The 19,920-nt window shown below is 39.7% G+C and overlaps 1 protein-coding gene across 1 annotated transcript in view; it reads left to right on the top strand.

The window, feature by feature from the left end:
• Positions 1-19,920, top strand: part of LOC149224355 (SEC12-like protein 2) — a 105,993-nt gene that overhangs the window by 26,360 nt on the left and 59,713 nt on the right. The window contains exon 3 of the mRNA XM_089386099.1: positions 14,302-14,452. Coding sequence (XP_089242225.1) covers positions 14,302-14,452 — 151 coding nt within the window. The remainder of the gene's footprint in view (positions 1-14,301; positions 14,453-19,920) is intronic.

The following is a 19,920-nucleotide window of genomic DNA, read 5'->3' as shown; positions in this document are numbered from 1 at the left end:
TGATGATAACAATCATTCCAGGGACATCTTCAATGATCAGAGGAATGATAGGTAATGCAGGTCATCAAGGAAACGACTGACTCTTCAAGAAAGCAAGGAACCCTAGGTATGAAGAATCAAATGTTGTTTCTGATAAGATAAAGAAGTGTTATCTTGTATTTGCCCTCTCCTTCAGACTCTTTGGGAATTTGGCATATTGATTGTAGTGCTTCAAGGCACTTCATTGGATAGAAGGGTGCTCTCTCTAATATGGTAGAGATGGAAACAATCGTGGGATTATACTTGGAGTCGATGCCACCTATCCCGGAAATGGTGTAGGGAATGTTACCCCTCAATTGAATGAGGGTAACTCGATTCATTTACAGAATCTCTTTTATGTACCCGATCACAAGAAGAACCTGGTGTCCATTTCGACAATGGAAGTCAAAGGTTTCAGGGTGGCATTCATCGATGGAAAGGTACGTGTTTGAAAATAGAATTTTCAAAGATGCTTTTTCAAATGGGTTCAAGGTTGGCAATTTGTATCAAGTTGCAGGATGGTCCATTGGGGATCATGTCAATTGACATATCTCATCTATAACACCAGAGGTCTACTTATGGGGCCCTACCCGATGTGAGTTAGATGGTTACAGGGATGCCTGAATTCAAGAAGGGCATGAAGGTACATGTTTGAGATGTACCGAAGGAAAATCTTACAAGGGGACCATTCCCCTTATGTAGCAGGTCCACAGGTTTGGAACAACCCGAGGGGTTTGAGATTCATGATCGAGAATCTCATGTATACAGGTGCAGACCCTCTCATTTGCAGAAGTAAGAGGGAGTTGGATTCTGGATGTGGAATGGTAAACTGCAAGCTAGTGACTACCTCGAGGATCTTAACTTTCAGAAGTTATATGGTAGTGATGACGGACTAGATTTGGGAAATGCCTCTGAGTTTCATAAACTCATTCGCATTGATGTTCTTTGTGAACTTCCGTCAGGACATATGTTTTGCAGTTAGCATAATGAGCTCATAAATGGTTGAGCCTCACGGGATTGGTGCCAAGAATCATCTGAGATATCTTCGGGGCGCAATCTCTCATGAATTGAGATACACTGCCAGAAATGTGAAGCTGCATGATTATTCGAATGCTGACTGGGCAGGCAGTGTGGAGGATCGCAAGAGCACTTCCAAGTGCTAGTTCTCTTTTGGTTCTGTTCAATATCTTGGATGAGCAGGAAGCAGAAGTCGGTTGCTATAAGCACCGCTAAGATCGAATACATAGCTATGAGTATGATCTCGTGTGAAGCTGCCTGGTTGTGGAAGCTCTTCAGCGAGCCATTTGCACACATGATGAATACCATCGTGATCCTCTGTGACAACCAGGGGGGGATTCGATTGTTGAGGAATCTCGTATTCTATGATTGCTCTAGCAGATAGACATCAGATATTACCTTATCAGGGATATGGTACGTCGATGAGCGAGGAGGCTCCATCGCATTGAGACTGATGTACAGGTCGCAGGCATTTTGTCAAAGCCCCCGGGAAAGGTCAAATTTGTGACTTTCTCGAACGACTTGGAGTTGTTGAGAGACTTATGAGGGTCCTGCATATTGCATGCATTGAGCTCTGGGAGCTCCGGGGGGCTTGGGGTACTTATTGGAGCAACCGGCGACCATAGGGCGACTCACCCTCACATAATGGTGCGCTGTGCACAGGGTGAATGGCTCAGCCTTCCCCTGTGATACCCCGTGGTGACTTAGGGACATGATGAATGGTTCTCCTGTCGAGGCATCCTACCCATGCAGTCTGGGACTCATGGTAAGAACCTCTCATCTGGCCAATGAGTAGGGAAATGGGATTAGGGACCATAGTAGTACTATTGATGGACGCATCGTTGTATCTACCGTACTCCCTATGCTAGGATGACCTCCATTGATCTGGGATCAATATGAGTGGTTTGAGACACTCTCTTGTGATATTGATCTGGGATCAATGAAATTGACTTCAGGTCAGTAAGAATGGTATGACACACTCTCTTCATATGGAATTGGCTTCGGGTCAGTAGAGAATGGTATGAGACATTCTCGATCAATTCTTCTTCTTCATGGTTCAGCAGAGCATAGCAAAGCTCAGCAAAGCAGAGCAGAGCAGAGTAGAGAAGTGCAGGGCATTGATGACAGAGATAGTACAGTCGAACAGATGGATCAACGGATGGAGGTCTCCCTAGTTGAGAGGGAGTGTTAAAATTGGCTACTAGGGTCAAACTCCATATGGGTCATCTTATTTATGGCAGCTGATATTTTTCTTGGACCCCTCTCATCGAGAGGTGTAGGATTGATCTAAGGATCATCCGATTCCGATAAGTATTCATGGAGTTATGAATTTAATTGTGTTATAAGACAATTCGTCAAGGTCGGCCAACAACCCAATGTTGCACGAAGCGAGGATGAAACAGAGTCGTTTTTTGGAAGCGGGGACGTGGAAGCGTCATTTTCCTAAAATCTAGGGAGCGAAGCGTCTGCTATATATATATATTTATATTTTTTTGCATTTATACTCAAAACAAACATCCCAAATACCAAATTAGTTGTAGAAGACATGAAAACATGCATATTTTTGCATAAATCAAGATAGATATAGCATCCATTGTACATTAATGATTAATTATTTGAGCATCAACCATTTAGATGCATCAACCATCTAGAATCTAGATTCTTCTCCTCTTGTCTAGCCTTTGCCTCTACCTCGATTGTCTAGGGATATTAGTTAACATTGCCCAATTTTGATCAAACTACCTAATCCAAGACTTAAAATATGGTAGAAAAAGCTTAACATGCTTGATCGATGATTTTGACTTGATTGAAAGGTAATTTTTTGCTAACGGCGTGACAAAGTTGTTCAACAATTAACACCACCAACACTAGGGTACATATAGGGCTTGGTGTTCTTGATTAAATGCTAATCGCCTACTTTCATACTTGATATAATCTAATGAAATGCCACAATCCCATTGATCCTGAATTCCTGAAAATTGTTAAGTCTGCTCAATTTTGAATAGGATATGAAATTCTATTTTCTCCATATGAAGTCCAATGAGGCTGGAACCACTCTCAAACATCCTGAGTCATTTCATGGTAATGTTAAAAATTTAAGTAAAAGGATGAAAATGAAAAATAAAGGAGAATGTCACTTTTACTTTAAGAATTTAACATTACCATGAGGGAGCATTTGCTATATATATATATTTATTTATTTATTTTTTTCCCCGGAAGCTTGATGCTTCGTACGGCGAAGTGCCGTCTGAAACGCGGTTCGGAAAAAACTGAAACGCGTTTTAGGCAGACGCTTCTTGAAATTTCCAAGAAGCGCCGAAACGCGTTTCGGTTTTTCTGGAGCGCGTTTCGGGAGGCGCTTCCCCCATGCATCTGTACGGATAGCGTTTCGGGGGTTAGATCCATGGGTGGGACGTTTCTTGCAACATTGCAGCAACCAAATAAACCCCACATGTGCTCAACGTTTTAGTATAAAAGGAGATGACTTGAGAGCCATTTCTCACACAAACTTCTATCTTGATTTCTCTCCACTTGTCTTGAGTTTTAGTGGAAGAGAAATCTAGGAGTGGAAGCCCTAGACGTTGGAGGAAAAGAAGGCAGCCCTAACACTTCAAGGAGGACAACCCTAGGACGTAGTCAAGTGAGAAGCCCTAGGACGCAGTCAAGTAAGAAGCCCTAGGATGCAGTCAAGTGAAAAGCCCTAGGACGCAGTCAAGTAAGAAGCCCTAGGATGCAGTCAAGTGAGAAGCCCTAACGCAGTCAAGTTTATGGGCTGCAATGAGGGTTTGCTGTAGGTGATAACATGGTAAGTAAGGGTTGTTCCAAGTGCATATTGCTGGGTAGATTAAGCCAAGGAACAACTGTGTGGACAACGGAGTCTTAGCCGCTGTATAAAGGGTCAAAGGAACAACGTGGAGGATGCCCTAAACAACGTGAAGGGACTGTAGGGACAGTGTGACCTTAGCCGCAATATGAAGGACCAGAAGGACAGCGTGGAGGCTGTCCTAGACAACATGAAGGAGCTGTAGGGACAGCGTGGCCTTAGTCGCAGTTAAACAAGGCCTTAAGGAATAACGTAGGTATGGAGGGTTATTCCCTTGGAGAACCGCAGTCTTTAGAAGGCTGCCTTGCTGATTTGTATGGAGGATAAGGGCTGTAGGATGATGCCCTATCCAGTGATGCATTGTAGTAGTGCAGCGTGGTGAAACAACACATGGCAACAAGGGTACATGGTGCTGCTCAGCAAGTAAGGCGACTAGTACATCAGTGCTAAGGCTACATGCTACTGCTAACTAGTGCAACAAAGTAAATAGTACAACAAGGTACATAGCTGTATAGATGCATAGGACAACAAGGTACATAGTGCTGTATAGATGCATGGGACAGCAAGGTACATAGTGTTGTATAGATGCATAGGATAGCAAGGTACATAGTGCTGTATAGATGCATGGGACAACAAGGTACGTAGTGCTGTATAGATACATGGGACTGCTGTGACATGGCAACAAAGGCACATGGGACAACAATAAGCATGGCTAGCAGGAAGCATGGTGAAGCATGGATAACATGGCAAGCATGGTGAGGCATGGACAGCATGGCAAGCATGGTGCAGCATGGCAAGCATGGACACGACATGGCAAGCATGGTGTAGCATGAAAGCATGGACAACATGGATAGCAGTGGCAAGCATGGTGCTACAAGCACATGAGACATGTTGTATGACAACATGGTTATGACACATGGGACAACAGTGCAGCATAAGGTGCAACAGTATGATGTGTACAACATGGTCATAAGGTCCAGCATTGTTATGATGGGTGCAACATGGTGCAGCACAGTGAGGTGCAGCATGATGACGAGATGCAACACTATGATAGGTGAAGGAGTCGCCTTGGAGAATCAGTTGAAGCAACATGTCTTCAACTGATCTCATGTATCATCTTCTTAGAGACAATCTATCATCTTATCTAGATAAGTCAAAGTGTTGACTTCTGTTGTAAATGTACTCTCTCTCTCTCTCTCTGCTGAACTATTGAAGAACATATAAGAAGAATTGATCAAGGGTTTCCCCACATTGGGGTTTGTCCCTAGCTAGTGCCACATCTTGTGTCCTCTTGTCTTGGCTTGTCTTCTGTGATTTATGTTTATGTTATATTTGCAGTTTACTTTAATGCTGATGTGATTGCTAATCTGGGAAAGATATTGAGCTAACTGTGAAAATTGAAATAAATTGCTCTAAGCATAGAACATACCTAAAATTAACACTAGTAGTAGTTAGATGTAGCATTGGCAGCTGTACATGATGTACATTGTAGTGTCAGCAACAGCACAGGTGCAACAGTTTGGTTCAACTACAATAAGTGGTAGATGAATCAGAGTTAGCACAGTGGTTGTTGGACAATGGCAGGCAGCTACAATTGTCAGACATCAACAACGTGGTTGGAGGATGTTACAAAGACAAAGTTTGGAGAGAACACCTTCCTCGCAAAGAGGGAGTGTTAGTTTTTGTAGCATCGGATGGTGTTCTAGTCTCGAGACTATGTGGAGAGGCTAAAACATAGGAGTTCTCCAAAACCCAGAAATCGTTTCTGGAAGTTCCACCTAGAGATGGTTCAATTAAATTAATTGACCATAATCGAAAATTTTCTAAGTCTCAGGAAAAATGGTTAATGAATAGTAATTAATTGAGAAAGGTGAGAATTCTCTAGAAACTCACACAAATCGACTTGGAGACGATATCAACCATTGATTAAGTTTTAATCGTTGCTGTTGGAGTCTCAACTAGAGATTATAAGAATAGGTCGATGGGCAGATGGAGAACACACTAGTGTAGATGCTTAGTGATCTAGATAGTTCGATTCTCCAGTGCAAGTGATTTAGCAGGAGAGATCGAGCTAGAGATTGAGTAGCAAGTGTCAGAGGGGCGAAGACAGTGATCCAAAGGAAGATTTCCAGTTCCGGAGAGGCAGCAACAAGTGACAGAAATATTCCATAGTGAAGCTAGCCCAAGACAGCCGCAAAGGTCGCGTGCATTTTTCTGACGAGTCACAGATTAGGGTCACGCTGGTTTAACCAGTACAACCATGAGGATCGCGCGGGTTTCCCAGCACAGCAGCGTAGATTGATCAGAAGCAGCACAAAAAGGGCCTGCGCAAGGGTTGGACGACTAGTTTTCACAGGGAGACGGAGACCGACGTTTGCTTGTGGAGAGAGAATTTTGTCTCTGAATATTTTTGTCAGATTCTTGCTGATTGGATAGCCAATTGGGCTTCCAATGATTTTACTTAGAAATTCACTGCTGCATAATAATAAAACCCTCAGCTGTTGCATTGGTTTTTCCACGTTGGGTTTTTCCAGGGACTTTTGTCCAAAAATAACGATGTCACGATTTTTGTGTGTGCTAGCATTTCTCAGTTTCTAGTATTTTTATTTCCATAATGTTTATTTATTTGGTGAAGAAATTGCAGTGTGATCAATCCAATATTAATCATAAAAATTAATAAACTGAATAATCAGTTAGGAGAATTAATTCCAGTGGCTGAATTTCAAGGAATTTTCACAAGGACCGGGCAGTTCTGAAGGTGGATTGGAGGCTGAGTATGAGGGTTGAAGCAACTGCTATAGGTAGACTTAACTAGGGCCGTAATTCATAGAAGTTGCTGCACCGGACGAGGTGTTTCAGTGAGTAAAGAAGTCTTCTTTCAAGAGGTATGTATTTCCTTCCATGTTGATGGTTTGCTAGATTGATGGTGTTTAGTTTGGGACAAGTTTGGTGGCAGCTTAAGATCAGATTGGTGGGCTGCTAGAAGGTGTCTATTGAGCCCTAAGTTCAGTCCTTGTGAAGGGCTACAAGACTAATAGGAGAGGCCGAATTGTTGGAGTTGAACTTTGAAGGACTAAAGGGCAACCAAGAGGGCTAGCGAATCAACCCTAGTTCACAGGTGTTGGAGAGCTCTCTGGGAAGTAGGATGGTGTACCAAGGATTGAGGGTAGATCACTGTTTAGAGGGAGCATCGGACTTCGTTCCATGGAAAGGGAGGATCGCGATAGTTTTGGAGGATAATAGGATGGGGAAATTTGTGAAGTAGGCCATACCACCACCATAAGATCCCCAACAATTGACCCAAAATACTAAGAATGATATCAAGGCAAAGAGGATTATTCTAGAAGGGGTCAGAGATTATGAGACGTTCAAAACTATTTCAGAACTATATCAGAGTACCGGTGATATCAAGAAGCTTGCACTTAAGGAGAAGTTGAGGAGTATCTGAATGAGAGAGGATGAGCCCATCGTCACATATTTGTCAAGGTTCACTCAAGTACGAGATGAGCTGGGAGGTGTTGGTGTGATTGTATCTGAGCACGGCCTTGTGAGTTTTGCCTTACTTGGACTTCACAAGTCTTGGTATGATTTCTAGGATGCTGTCAACGATAGAGAAATTTTTCCCAATTGGGAAAGGTTTTGGACTAACTGCATTCAGGAAGAGATCCGGAGAGGGACTAGAGATGGTAGATTTGTTATGATAGTGGACGATGAGAATCTTGCTCTGACAGGCAAGGCCAAGGGCAAGAAGGGCCAAGAAGAGGTTGAGTCCATTCAGAAGGGTACAAAGAAGGATCTAAGCAATATCAAGTGCTTCCATTGACATGAGTTTGGACTCTATGCCACTAAGTGTCCTAAGTGGAAGGAGTCTAGTAAGGATCATGTAGCTGCATCAACAAAGGTAGATGAATTTTTTGCCCAGTACGAGAAAGATTTCTCATTGATTGCTTGAATGGCAAGCTTAGCAGATAACAATATATGGTATATTGATTCAGTAGCATCCTTCAACATGACCAGGAACAAGAAGAGTTTTAGCCACTTGAAGGAGAAGGACATGCAGTTTTAGATTGAGCTAGGAGATGATGGTCAATATGCAGCTAGAGGAGTTGGTTTTGTAAGTTTTCAAAGGGAGTTAGGTAATCCTCTTCATCTCAGAGATGTTCTCTATGTTCCAAGATTGATGCAATATCTTGTTTCGGTAGCTACCCTTGAGGACAACGGAGATGATATCATCCTCAATAGAGGTAAGGAATACCTCCAACACTTAGCTTCTGGATGTAAGAAGCAGATAGGTGTGAGGGCGAAGAGTCTACAAGTTGTAGGTAGAGACAAATGCAACATTGTTTAGTAAGGCAGGGAGAGTTCAGAGTAGAGAAGTGGTGGTTAAGCAAGAGTAGGATAGAGCTCTGAAGATGGAGCCTCAACTAGCATTGGTCGAAAAGCTTATAAGGAGGATTAAGGCACATAATTCATCATTTTTTTGTGGGCATGAGTTGGTGAGACAAAGCAATAGAGAGCACAAGTTTGTGTGTGTGAGCTTGTGAAAGGAAGAGTGTGCAAGAGAAGGTTGTGTGCAGATTTGAGGAGGAATTTCCCTTGGGATTTGTGCAAGGATTTAGGGAGAATTCCCTAAATAATCGGAGCAACCTATGCACATAGAAATAGGGAGGCATGATCAGACTACTTGCAGGTGTTTCAAGCCTAGTTCAGGCAGGGAGAACCATTGTGTTTTTTGTTGAGACAATATTGTATTGTAAGAGATCTATTGCTCATTCTTCTATTAATAAAATTCTCAAACAAGCAAAGGGTTTGCTCAGTTGGGTTTCCTAGCATTTTTTTGTCTTGATTATTGAGTGACTGTGTTTATTTCTGTTCCTATTTCGTTGCAAATAAGTAGAGAAAATATGTGTCCTAATGAAAAGAAACTAGCTTTCAGATTGTTGATTAGAGCAGTTGCAGATTTTCGTGGATTTTCTACACCATAAGGGCGAAAATTCCCTTGGGAGATTACCCAATGTTCCTCTAAGATCGAAACGGATTCCCCTGTTCCTACTGCTTCTGGATTCCTATTTGAAGTGCCATCAAAGAAAGAATATATGAATGCTGCTCGGATCTCCATTGCTGGAATTCACTTGCATCCATTTGAAGCTACAGGATTGATCTGGGAAAAGGATTTATTCCTTTTTTTATTAATTGAGTTGGACAAATTTGAAATCAATGGATCCATCTCTGTTCATCATACTCCCATCAAGTGTTTTCTATTTTTTTTTCGAATTTTTGAATTTATATAATTTGCTACCATCACAACCTAAAACGGTGGATTGAGCTCATGGCTGAAGATGGATCTGTTTCTTTCGAGCTATAATTTCTAGTAAATATACTTTGGAAGAGCTGTCTAAAGTCTTTTGAAAAGAGGTTTATTATTGAATGATCCTTTGTAATTTTTCACCCTCCTTGTGAACATGTCTTTCCAATTGATTGGCATATCCACTTTGGAAAGAATTTCCGCAAAAGATTCTTGCCATACAGTCTTTGCACATGCACATTCCAAAAAAAGATGTTAAATAGAGTTTGAGTGAGAAAACAAAAAAGACATGTGGTGGGACCTTGAATTCCTCGCTTGATAAAGTTATCTCCAGTAACTATTTTCCCATGAACCATTGCCCAACAAAAGATGTTTATCTTTGGTGGTTTCTTTGAATTCCAAATACAAAATTTAACATAAATCACTAAGTGCAAAAGCGCACATGATTAGAACATTAAACAAAGTTGGTCTTAAGCCACCTTGTAATGTTTAATATCCTTACATCCCCCCTTAAGAACAACTTGGGATAGGAAGAAGGATCTAAAACATTGTTGCACATATTGTGATCAGTGTTGCAAACAACCTAATTTTATCTCGATTTTATCCTGATTTCACGATTTTTTGGCCTAGCCGATGTTTGTCAATTTTTACCGATATTTTGGTGGTATCTTAATTTTGCCGATGTTTGCCGATTTTTACTGATATTTTTGCGATTTTTATGATCTTTTTGTTTTTCGAACCCTTGTCTATTTTATCCCGATGCTGATGTTTGCAACATTGATTGCGATAATATAGGAATTATCGCGATATTATTGATGAAAGAGCCTTTGCTGATATTATCACCAGAAAATATCGCGATAATATGCCTAGGTAAATTTTGAAATTATTGCGAGATTATGGGAAATTATCGGCCTGCTACAAAAAAAACGCAAATATAAGTTGCAGTTTGGGTTTTTCAAAGGTCATTTTTGTTTTTTCTTGTGCTAAGATTGAGCTTTGAGGGTTGTGTGAGTCTTGTGACCATTTTTCATCAAACAAACAAGGGAAAATCTATAGTTTTCTTTGCCATCAACTGAATATTTTTTGAGTGGAGATTTACTCCAATATACCATATCCATATTTATTATTTGCAGCTATGTAAAAAAAATAAATTGCCTTCCTTTTCTTTGTTTTCCAAGATTGGTATATACTATAAATTTAGAATCTGCCTCTTCTTACCCTCTTTTGAATTTCCACATTTGTTTTGTGTGGTAGGTCCAAAAATTGAAAATTTAATCGGATCTCTATAAAATGGCAAAGCCATTGGACCAAATATGGGAGTATGGTGAACCATGTGAGGATGATAATAGAGAAAAGATGAGGTGCAAGCTCTGTGGAATGGAAATGTTTGGTGAAATCACCCGCTTGAAATACCACCTTGCCAAAATCCTAGGTCATGATGTTCATATTTGCCCTAAAGCTACCCTAGACATTGTCCTTATTGCAAAGAACTCAATTCTTGATACTACTAGAAAGAGAGATTGGAGGGAGGAACTCAGGAATTTCATGGGAACCACAAGCTTCTCAAGGGAGAGGGAAACCTAATCCTTGGCCACACCTTCTTAGTGTTGTATTATTATCGGATTATTGTTATAGTATCTAGAATCTAGATGCCTCGTGATGGTCATCTCATGAGATACATTTATTTTTGTTTTAAGGTGATTTTGTATTAAGCTTTAACTATTATCTTGTCAAAACTTATGAGTCATGACTGAGGAGTCAAGACAAAATGACAAATATCATATTTTAGACTTCAGTATCTACATCTTATACATTTTATATTGTAGTTTTATGTTCTTATTTGTGTGACAATGTGTTTGTTTGATGTTGATGTTTGCTTTAAAAGAATAAAAATTTGAAAAAATGTTAGGACTTGAGTAAATATCATATTTCAGACTTTCAGTATCTACTATCAATGATTGATGTACCACTTGGCACATTATACATTTTATATTGTAGTTTTATTTTCATAGTTGTGTGACAATTTGTTTATGTGATGCTGATGTTGCTTTAAAATAATACAAATTTGGAAAAAAATGAATATTTTTGTATTTTTTCAAGTTTTTCTATAATTTCCAATATTTTCCTCGATATTTCCGATAATTTAAATTTTGGACCCCTGGTGATAAATTATTGCTGATAACAATAAATGTAACATTGATCTAAAAAGCAATAGAAGAAGAAGGAAGGAGGTGTTATGAACTTATTCCTATCCATCCTTAATGACAACTTCCTCTGTGCGTAACATTTACTGAAGATGTAAAAGGATGGAATGTCAAGGGCTTAGTGTGGAGTGTGTTGACTCTAAGCAAGTTGTAGAAGAACAATATCTAGAAGATGGAAATGTTGAAGTTGAAAGTGATTTCATAGTGGTCACAGGTGCTGAAGATGAAGAGTGATCCAACCAAACCTAAAAACCAATACTCCAAACAACACTTGTGCTAAGATGGCATCTCATCATAAAAGGCACACATTGAAAGGAAGAAAAAGAAACTTTTGTTATAACTAAAAGAGAATTGGAAGTGTTGAAGCAAAAAAGATCTAGCCAAATGCACGAAAAGGCAAATGTTTGTTGATGATCCACAAGAATACTTCAGGCAACCCAAGAATTCCATAGAAGATGAAAGTGATTTAATAAGGCATTAGCATGAAGGATCAACCAAAGTGCTTCAAGGAATCAAAGGGTGTTGATTTGCCTCTCGGGCAAAAGAATTAAAAAATTTACCAAGTGCTCCAAGTTACACATAAGCATGCATGTGTACCAAGAAGCAACATACTTGCCATCATTATAGTCTATAGTTGAAAGTTGAAATACTGAAGAGGATCCTTTATAGAGGCACAAATAAAACAAAACACCAACAATAATCAACATAAGTGCTCCAAATGGCAAAAGTGAGTGGCACCAGCTTACAATCTTGGAAGCAAAGTCTACAACTGTCAATATCATAAATGCGCTAAAGTTGAGGTAGGTATGAGTTGGAAGTCACATGAAAAGAGAATTTGTGAAAATCTGGTGACCCAAATCCCTATTGCAACAATCTGATGTTATTTCTCCTACTTGCTGATTCTCTTACAAGTTATTTATAGTATTACACAACAAACATCGAAATAAATACAACTGCAGCCTTCAAAACATAAATAATATGCGGAAACAAGAACTGAGCAAGAAGAAATAACACACACAATTGACACTGTTGTTTTTGGACAAATGTCCCCGAAAAAACCAAACTTGGGAAAACCGGTGCAACAATTGAGGATTTTATAATTATGCAGTAGTTTTTGAATACAATGTTTGGATGCCTTACTGGCTATCTGATACAGAGGATCTGATTGGCAGGGAAATTAGTGAGAAATACCTCACACTATCATTGGAGATTCAATACTGATCCAGGCTCTAGATGGCAAGCCCCACACTGCCTCTGCGCCAGCGTACGCAATTCAGCGTCACAGCGACTAGGCTCTGTGTCACCCTTCTTTCTGGCCGATTTGCCTTTGGAACTTCGACACTCTGTCCTTCCGGTCTCACACCCCGACTTTTGGCTCTAGAACTCGACTCTCCAGCAAATTTCAAATCTCCTCTCAGGCTTTGCACTGCCCCAGTGTGGCTCTACTCTGCCCAGTGTGGCTCTACGCTACCTCTTCTGGATCTCTCTCTGCCTCCTTTGCAATGTATCCCCGGATTAGAAAACTCTCCAACCGGAAAACTATCCCTGCCTCTCACTGCAAGAAATCTCTTTGATGACCTCTCCGACAACTACTGCGCTGCTCTCTTGAAAAAATCGATATCTGATCTCTCACTCGATGTGTTTTCCAAATGCCCATCTAGCCTCTTCTTATAATCCTCTCGTTGATTAATCAACGACCCAAATTAGATTCTAATCAATGGCTCAGATCATTTTGACTTGATCCTCGTCTTCTTCTAGAAGTTTCACTCCCAGTTTAATTAATACCCTTTAATTTTTTTAACTTCCTAAGTTTAGACTCAGGCATCCATTAAAAATAATTAATTATTTTAATAAAACTGTGTCCGGGTGGAATTTCCCAAAATGATTTCTCGGTATTCTGGAATACATGTGTCCTAACCTCCCTGCAAATTTTGACGCTTAGAGCACATCCGATGCTACCAGAAATCAACACTCCCTCTTAGCGAGGAATGTGCTCTAGTAATGCAACCTGCTGAAGCATCACTCTGACTCTGAACATATCCCTCTGCGCTGCTGATATCTAACATTACTACCCACCAACTACTGCACAAATGCTGCATCCGTGCCGCCGCTGACTCTGCATGCTGCTGCCAACTGCATCTGCACTGCAACTCTGTTCCAACTGCTGCTGCTGCCTTCTTCAACAACTGCAATGGAAAAACATCCAAAATACTGAACCAATGCTACCAGAAAATCAACAGAATTGAGCTTAGGGGTGATAAATTTCTTGAGGTGGGTCTGTTACAGTCGAGGCTTTTAGAAAAACAAAGGATTTTTGGTGTCATACTAATAAAAGCAAAGAAGTAATTTAGTGTCATTTGCTGAAATTTTCTCTTCTGTGTTAGGAAGCTAGAAAGTCTGATATTTTATTAATATGTTCAAACATATGGGAGAGTGATGGTGTAGCATGTCAGTGCTGTCTACTAGTTTCTCTTTTCCACAGCCTTTTGAGATTTTGTCTTCACAACTTCCAATAACTTTGGTAGGTGCATTTCCATATTTTAAATTTCCGCTCTTAGGTTTTAACATGCTTGTAGTGTTCTTATGCCTTGAGAACATAAAAAATAAATTCTTTTTTATATTCTTGTTTTTTTGGACCTTCATGGCATGTTCTAATTTCTTTTATACACATTTTACTTTTTTGGGTTGCTAAATAACCCAATGAAACAATTTTTTTTCCAGTAGAGGATATAGAGTGTTATGTCATAGATATCAGCGTGGATACCAGTAAGGTTCTGCAATCTATTACAAACTGATATTAGCTCACAGTTTTAGTATTCTCAAAATGTATCAGTGATCTTTCGACTACTGTTTCATAAAATAGTACAGCATCATGAAAATGGAGCTTCCTATAATTGGAATTTACGATATTGCTGATTTTATCATTGCTGCAGGAGATTTGAATTGACGAGCCAGGATGAATCAGAGGCTACAAAGATTGGTATCAAGCCTTCAGGAAAAGCATTGGATCAGTTAGAAAATGCGGGTCGACAGCAATGTTTAATCTTTAGCAATAATGGGCTCTTGCTTGCGGCAGGTGGTGAAGTAAGTGTTAGATTTACATTCACAAGTATGAATTAACCAAGAATCTGAAATTCCTTTTCTTGTTGGTAAAAAATGCTTCCTTTGATTACAAATATGTTTAAAATATATACATACAGGGCATTTTTACAAAAAAAGACCATGTGGGTGGCCACCACAGGAAAAATTATAATTGGTCTAAAAGCCATAGATCCTAGCAAAATGTCCCCATGTCATATGTAACATAAATTTAGTACCACCTGACCATACGACTTAGTTTAGTGTCCCCAAAAGGATTGCCATTAAGGCACAGAAAGGATAAAACATGACACATTAAGGAAATCAATGTGAGCCACCATTGGAAGGGTTTACAATAAATTTAGTACCACTTGACCATACAACATGTAAGTTTAGTGTGTCCCCAAAAGGATTGCTATTAAGGCAAAGAAAAGACAAAACATGACACATTAAAGAAATCAATGTAAGCCACCACTAAAATTAACCCACGTTGTGTGAAGGATCACTCTTGTCTTTCCTTTAGGGCCCCAAACCATCATTATGAGGCTCCATCTCATGTACAGCAATGTCTCAAACATCATCTTCAAGTTTATTTTTTTGAGAAATTGCTAGCTTGAGATGGCTAGGCTTCCTCACTCAATCGAGATATTGTGGATTGGGTAAAGGGGATTGGATAATCAAGGGGAGATTCCTTGCTCATGCTGCAAGGTGTGTTAGCTGTTGGGTTACTCCTAAGTATCTACACCTTATTTGGGGGTGCTTCATGGAATTTGGGGTACGTGGTGTACGTTCAGTCCTTGTATGGTTTGAGATGGATTAACACATGTGAGATAGTCTGATGGATTGGCACATTGGAGTTAGTTTGCTCAGTGGTTGCTTGACCTCAAGTGGATGCTTGCTTGGCATTCTTCCTTAGGCATTGGAGTTCTCTTGATAGCTTGGGGGACATCTTTCATGATGGTCACATGGAGGATTCTGCTTGCTTGGAGAATGCTCTATTTAGGAGGAGTGTTGTGCATTTTAAAGGGGAGCATCAGGCCCTGGATAGCATGGGCTAGCTTGGATTCCTGTGCTGAGGCTTGGAGTTGGTTTAGGGATGCCTAGTTAGTGATAGTGTTCATGTAGGGGGAGTGGACGTAGTGGAGCACATGGCTTAGGAAGAATGATGGAGTCTATGTGGGCTTGTGATAAATAAGTCTAGAGTCTGGACATACCTAATATAGCTACACATCTTGCAGTGTTTATTGTGTACAACATAACCTTGGAACTTGACATGTGTACCCTTGGAGTGGAGTGCTTCACTTGTGCGAGCCTACATGTGTTTATTGTAGGTTGCATGTAAGGGCATGGATGCACATTATGTCGTCATCATTGATCATAGCTCATTATGCTTATCACTTGGGTTAGAGATGTAATCAAGTGGAGTTCACTAGTTATCTTCTCTCCCTTAGATCTTCATTTGTACTTGGTCTCTTTCTCTCTTGGAGTCACTAGGGTTTCTTGATATTCTTGGAGCATATTGAAGTCTAGGGTCAGGGTTTAATCCCTTAGAGAATTGAGATTAGGTATTGAGATGGAACCCTAGGGTGTATTTGGTGAAGAAAGAGAATAGGAGATGCCTTTACTTGGAGAACTTGTTTGACTGATTCATTCATGTTCAAGCTCCTTGGTCGGACTAGTGTTCTCATTGTTTTGCTTAGCTTGGGTTTTGTAGAGCTAGTGGATTGTACTGGCTTTGTGACAAAGCTATGGTATGTACATGAACTTCATCTTATGCATATTAATTAAGTTTTCAACTGTCCAATACTTGTGTAAATTGCATATTTGTTTTTTATTTTGTTTTTTTGACTTAAATAAAGGGCAATTATGTTTAGTGATTTAACATGTAATTGTAGAAGATAAGGGTTGTTTTACTGCTGTAAATATGAGTTTTCAGATCTGGTTTATGTATGATAATACTGCCTTAGAGGGCTGAAACTTATCAGAACACTTTGGTATTTTTTCTCCTTGGATTGTCTAGAAGATGGGTTGTTAAGGATTGAAATATTGTCCACCTTTTCTGCTGTTTTCTTCTATGTTTCATAATAGCCTTATGGCTGAATTCACAGGGTTAAGATCTTGGAACCTCCAGTTTGAATTCTGAATTTTGAGAAATATCAATAAGGTGTCCCTTCCTAATATTTCTAGAGTTGTTGCATGTGCACCATGTCCAACTTTGCCTTTTGTGTTTGCTATGTAATCAATAGTGAAAGATTAACACAAATAAGTGTTCTCTAAACCAACGAAAAAATCTTATCCTCGTGTCTGATTAGTTGAGATTTCATTCCTTTTCTTCCAGATTAAAAAAAAAACCTTTAATTCTAACAAGCTGCCTCGCAGAACTCAACAACCTGTTAGGGTCCTATATTTCATAGGATGAGTTGTTTTTACCTGATGATTTATATTTGAAAAATGTAAATAATGTTTCCTATTTGAAATTTATTTCCATATATATATATAAATAAAAAGAAAAATAAAAATAAATTGTAAGGGACATAAAAAATAGAATAAAGAAAGAAATGAAAGAAAAGAAAAGAAAAGAAAAACAAAAAGAGAAAAAATAAATGAAAATGTCCCCCTAGGTGAGCAAGTCTAAATGCCACCAAGAAAATCAAAATTGCATGAAAGCATACTTCAGGAATGTTTGATTTTGTGTGCAGCTTGTTTCAATGCCACATTGTAAATAGGACAATTAGAAATAGTTAGTCTAATCACATTGTTTAAACGTGATTAGTCTGAAAATAAATTTAATTAGGTGAGTGAATAAATCAATCACACAGTGTAATCGTGATTGAGCTTGATTAGTGAATTTAATCACACCATTTAATTGTGGTTAACTGACAAAGAAAAAATAATAAAAACCTTAGAAAAATGAATAAAAAGGGCTTGCAAATCAAAATGCGCCTTTAGAATAGATTAATCATGCTTAGGATAAATTAATTAGGTTTAAAATAATTAATCGTTTCATTTAATCACGATTAATCGTTTGTAATAAGGCATCTGGCGCTAATGTTTGGTTTTATGATAAAACGACAAAATGGTATGTTGGCATGGGATTATCAACTGCGACGAATCAAAGGTTGAGATCTCCCCCGCCCGGATCAACGACGGGGGAGTGTTTTTGGGCCCGCTCGAGCTCCATCCCATTTTTCCCTCGGGGGGGGGGGTCCCGAAAAGTTTGTTACGTGTCACCCTCACAACGTTTCACACCCCCCCTTGCCTTTTCACTCATTGCGCGCCCCCTCCGAAAAGTCTTCCAGCATTGACCGCTCGCCCCTCCACCAGTCCCTATTCGCCACGACACCCTTCCCGACCCCACTCACCGTCCGCCAACTCTTCCTCACGAACCCCACTCCCACAACTTTCCCTTCTGTTTAACCTGTCACGAGAATTCGTCCCACTCCTAATCAGAGGTCGCCATCTGGCACTCCCCTGCCCATGTCAGCAAACCGTTACGCCAATTAATTTTTCCCTTTCCCAGTATTGGTAAAAACGAACTGTAACTTCAAAATTACCCTATTAAGCACTGTTAAACCACAAATTCCTTTCCTTCGCTGTTTTGCACGACCTGTACAAGATTTCCATCTTTCACGATGTCGCATTAGCCAGACAATTGCCCAACGACAGTGATCCAATCGCTATCAGAGGCTCCACTCTAGCTTTCTATAGTCAACTTCTTGTTCCAGGTAATCCTATTGTTGTCCTCCCTCTGTGTTTGCTTTTAAAAATAGACAATGCCTCCTGAAAGTAGAACTCCTAAAGACAAGGGAAAGAAATCAGAGGCAAATCCCATGTTACCCCCTCCTATTGACCCGGATCATCAACCCTTAGTCGATTTACAATACAAAATTGTTGAGAAAAACTGTGAATTCGACTTGTTCGAACTTCATAGTTGGTTGAAGCAGAAATTCTTAGATCAGAGTGATGAATTGAATCTATGGGAGTCTACCCTCCCTCAATTCATGTTCCCACAAACCCATCATTTCCCTGAGCTAGTCTCCTGGTGTCAATTAAGCTATGTACCCTCCCAAAGAGCAAGCTTAATTGATGGTGAAATTCTGATCACCATCACAGCCGAAGCCATATCTCAAATGCTCCAAGTAATCATTCCAGAGTCTTCCAAGCCACTGTCTGTAGACTCTCTCACAGAGCTCTACAAGAATTTAACCTTCCATCAGAGAGCGAAAATATTTGAAATCTTTCTTCCTGAAGATGTCCAATTACCTAAAACAAACCCTCCATAATCCTCTTCTATGTTCTCCGAGGTAACCAAACAAATAATCAACATCATTTCATATGTACTTGGTTATCACTCTGATCAGTGGGTTGATGAGGCCATTGTTGGCTTCTTGTCAATTTTTACCACTAGTGAGAAACCTGTTATCTTTAATTACAGTGAATTTATTGGAGATGCAATGCATGATCAATTCATAAAGTTTTCGACAGAGGGAGCTTTAAATATTCTGCTGTTTTAGTTTACATGTTTATTTATCATCGAGCAGACAGGTTTCCCTTTACTTTGCAGAAGATGGATGAGTAGGGTAGTGCTCAATTAATCATACATGAGACCTCTCTGGTTAGGAAAAACTCCACAGAGTTTACTTTCATAGACTATGTTGATCAGTTTTTGTATACAATTATTTCTCTGTTGCATAGTGATTTGGAGCCTAGCATAGGAGCATATATTTTTTTTTTTTTGCATCTTAGTGACCAGGTGACTGGTATTTATACCAGAACTACACCGAGATCAGAGTCTATGGGTGTGAATTTCCACCCTATAAGCTACAAAAATTTGTTCCCATGACACTGTTCTCATTAGAATACAATAGACAAATGATACATTTGGATGACTTACATTTTGTGGCGGCTATAACAAGAAGGCACAATTTAAAATTAAAGCACAGGTAGGACCTTTTGTGTGCAATACCAGAATAGCTGGTAAAAAAACTGATTTGCTGTTGAAGCAATTAAATTTCAAATTGAGCTTCACTTGGTCTTATGAGCCTTTTGGTATGATTTCAAATATGAGGGTGGAGCAAAAGACTACTCCCTACACAGATACTCCTTAGCCAGAGATCGTGCAATACATGAACCAATACTAGTGGGAGGAGAATACTCTGCAAGAGGCCGAGGAACAAGTCATATCAACAACAACCTCTCAGACTCCTACACCTCAATAAAGGCATGATAAAAGGCCCAAAGAAGACGAGTCTTCTCTAGTAACAGAAATTGAAGCCAAGCAGTTTTTAATATATACCAAGAAGTCTAAAAAGAATCCACCACCAGTTTTTATGCAGGGGGATGATTAGCAGGCTGCTACAGTCATGACAGGTAAAACTGTTTCAACCACATTAGAAGATATTTTTGTAGGTATTGAACAGGAAAGGTCTACCAAGACTAATTGGTAGGGAAGATAAACTCATGAGCTTGACAGA

Source organism: Pinus tabuliformis, chromosome Q, assembly GCF_031772625.1.
Source record: "Pinus tabuliformis cultivar Carrire ecotype Pingquan chromosome Q, CPIR1, whole genome shotgun sequence".
Classification (NCBI taxonomy): Eukaryota; Viridiplantae; Streptophyta; class Pinopsida; order Pinales; family Pinaceae; genus Pinus; species Pinus tabuliformis.
The sequence above is the reverse complement of the archived record's forward strand: the minus strand, read 5'-3'. Positions and strand labels throughout refer to the sequence as shown.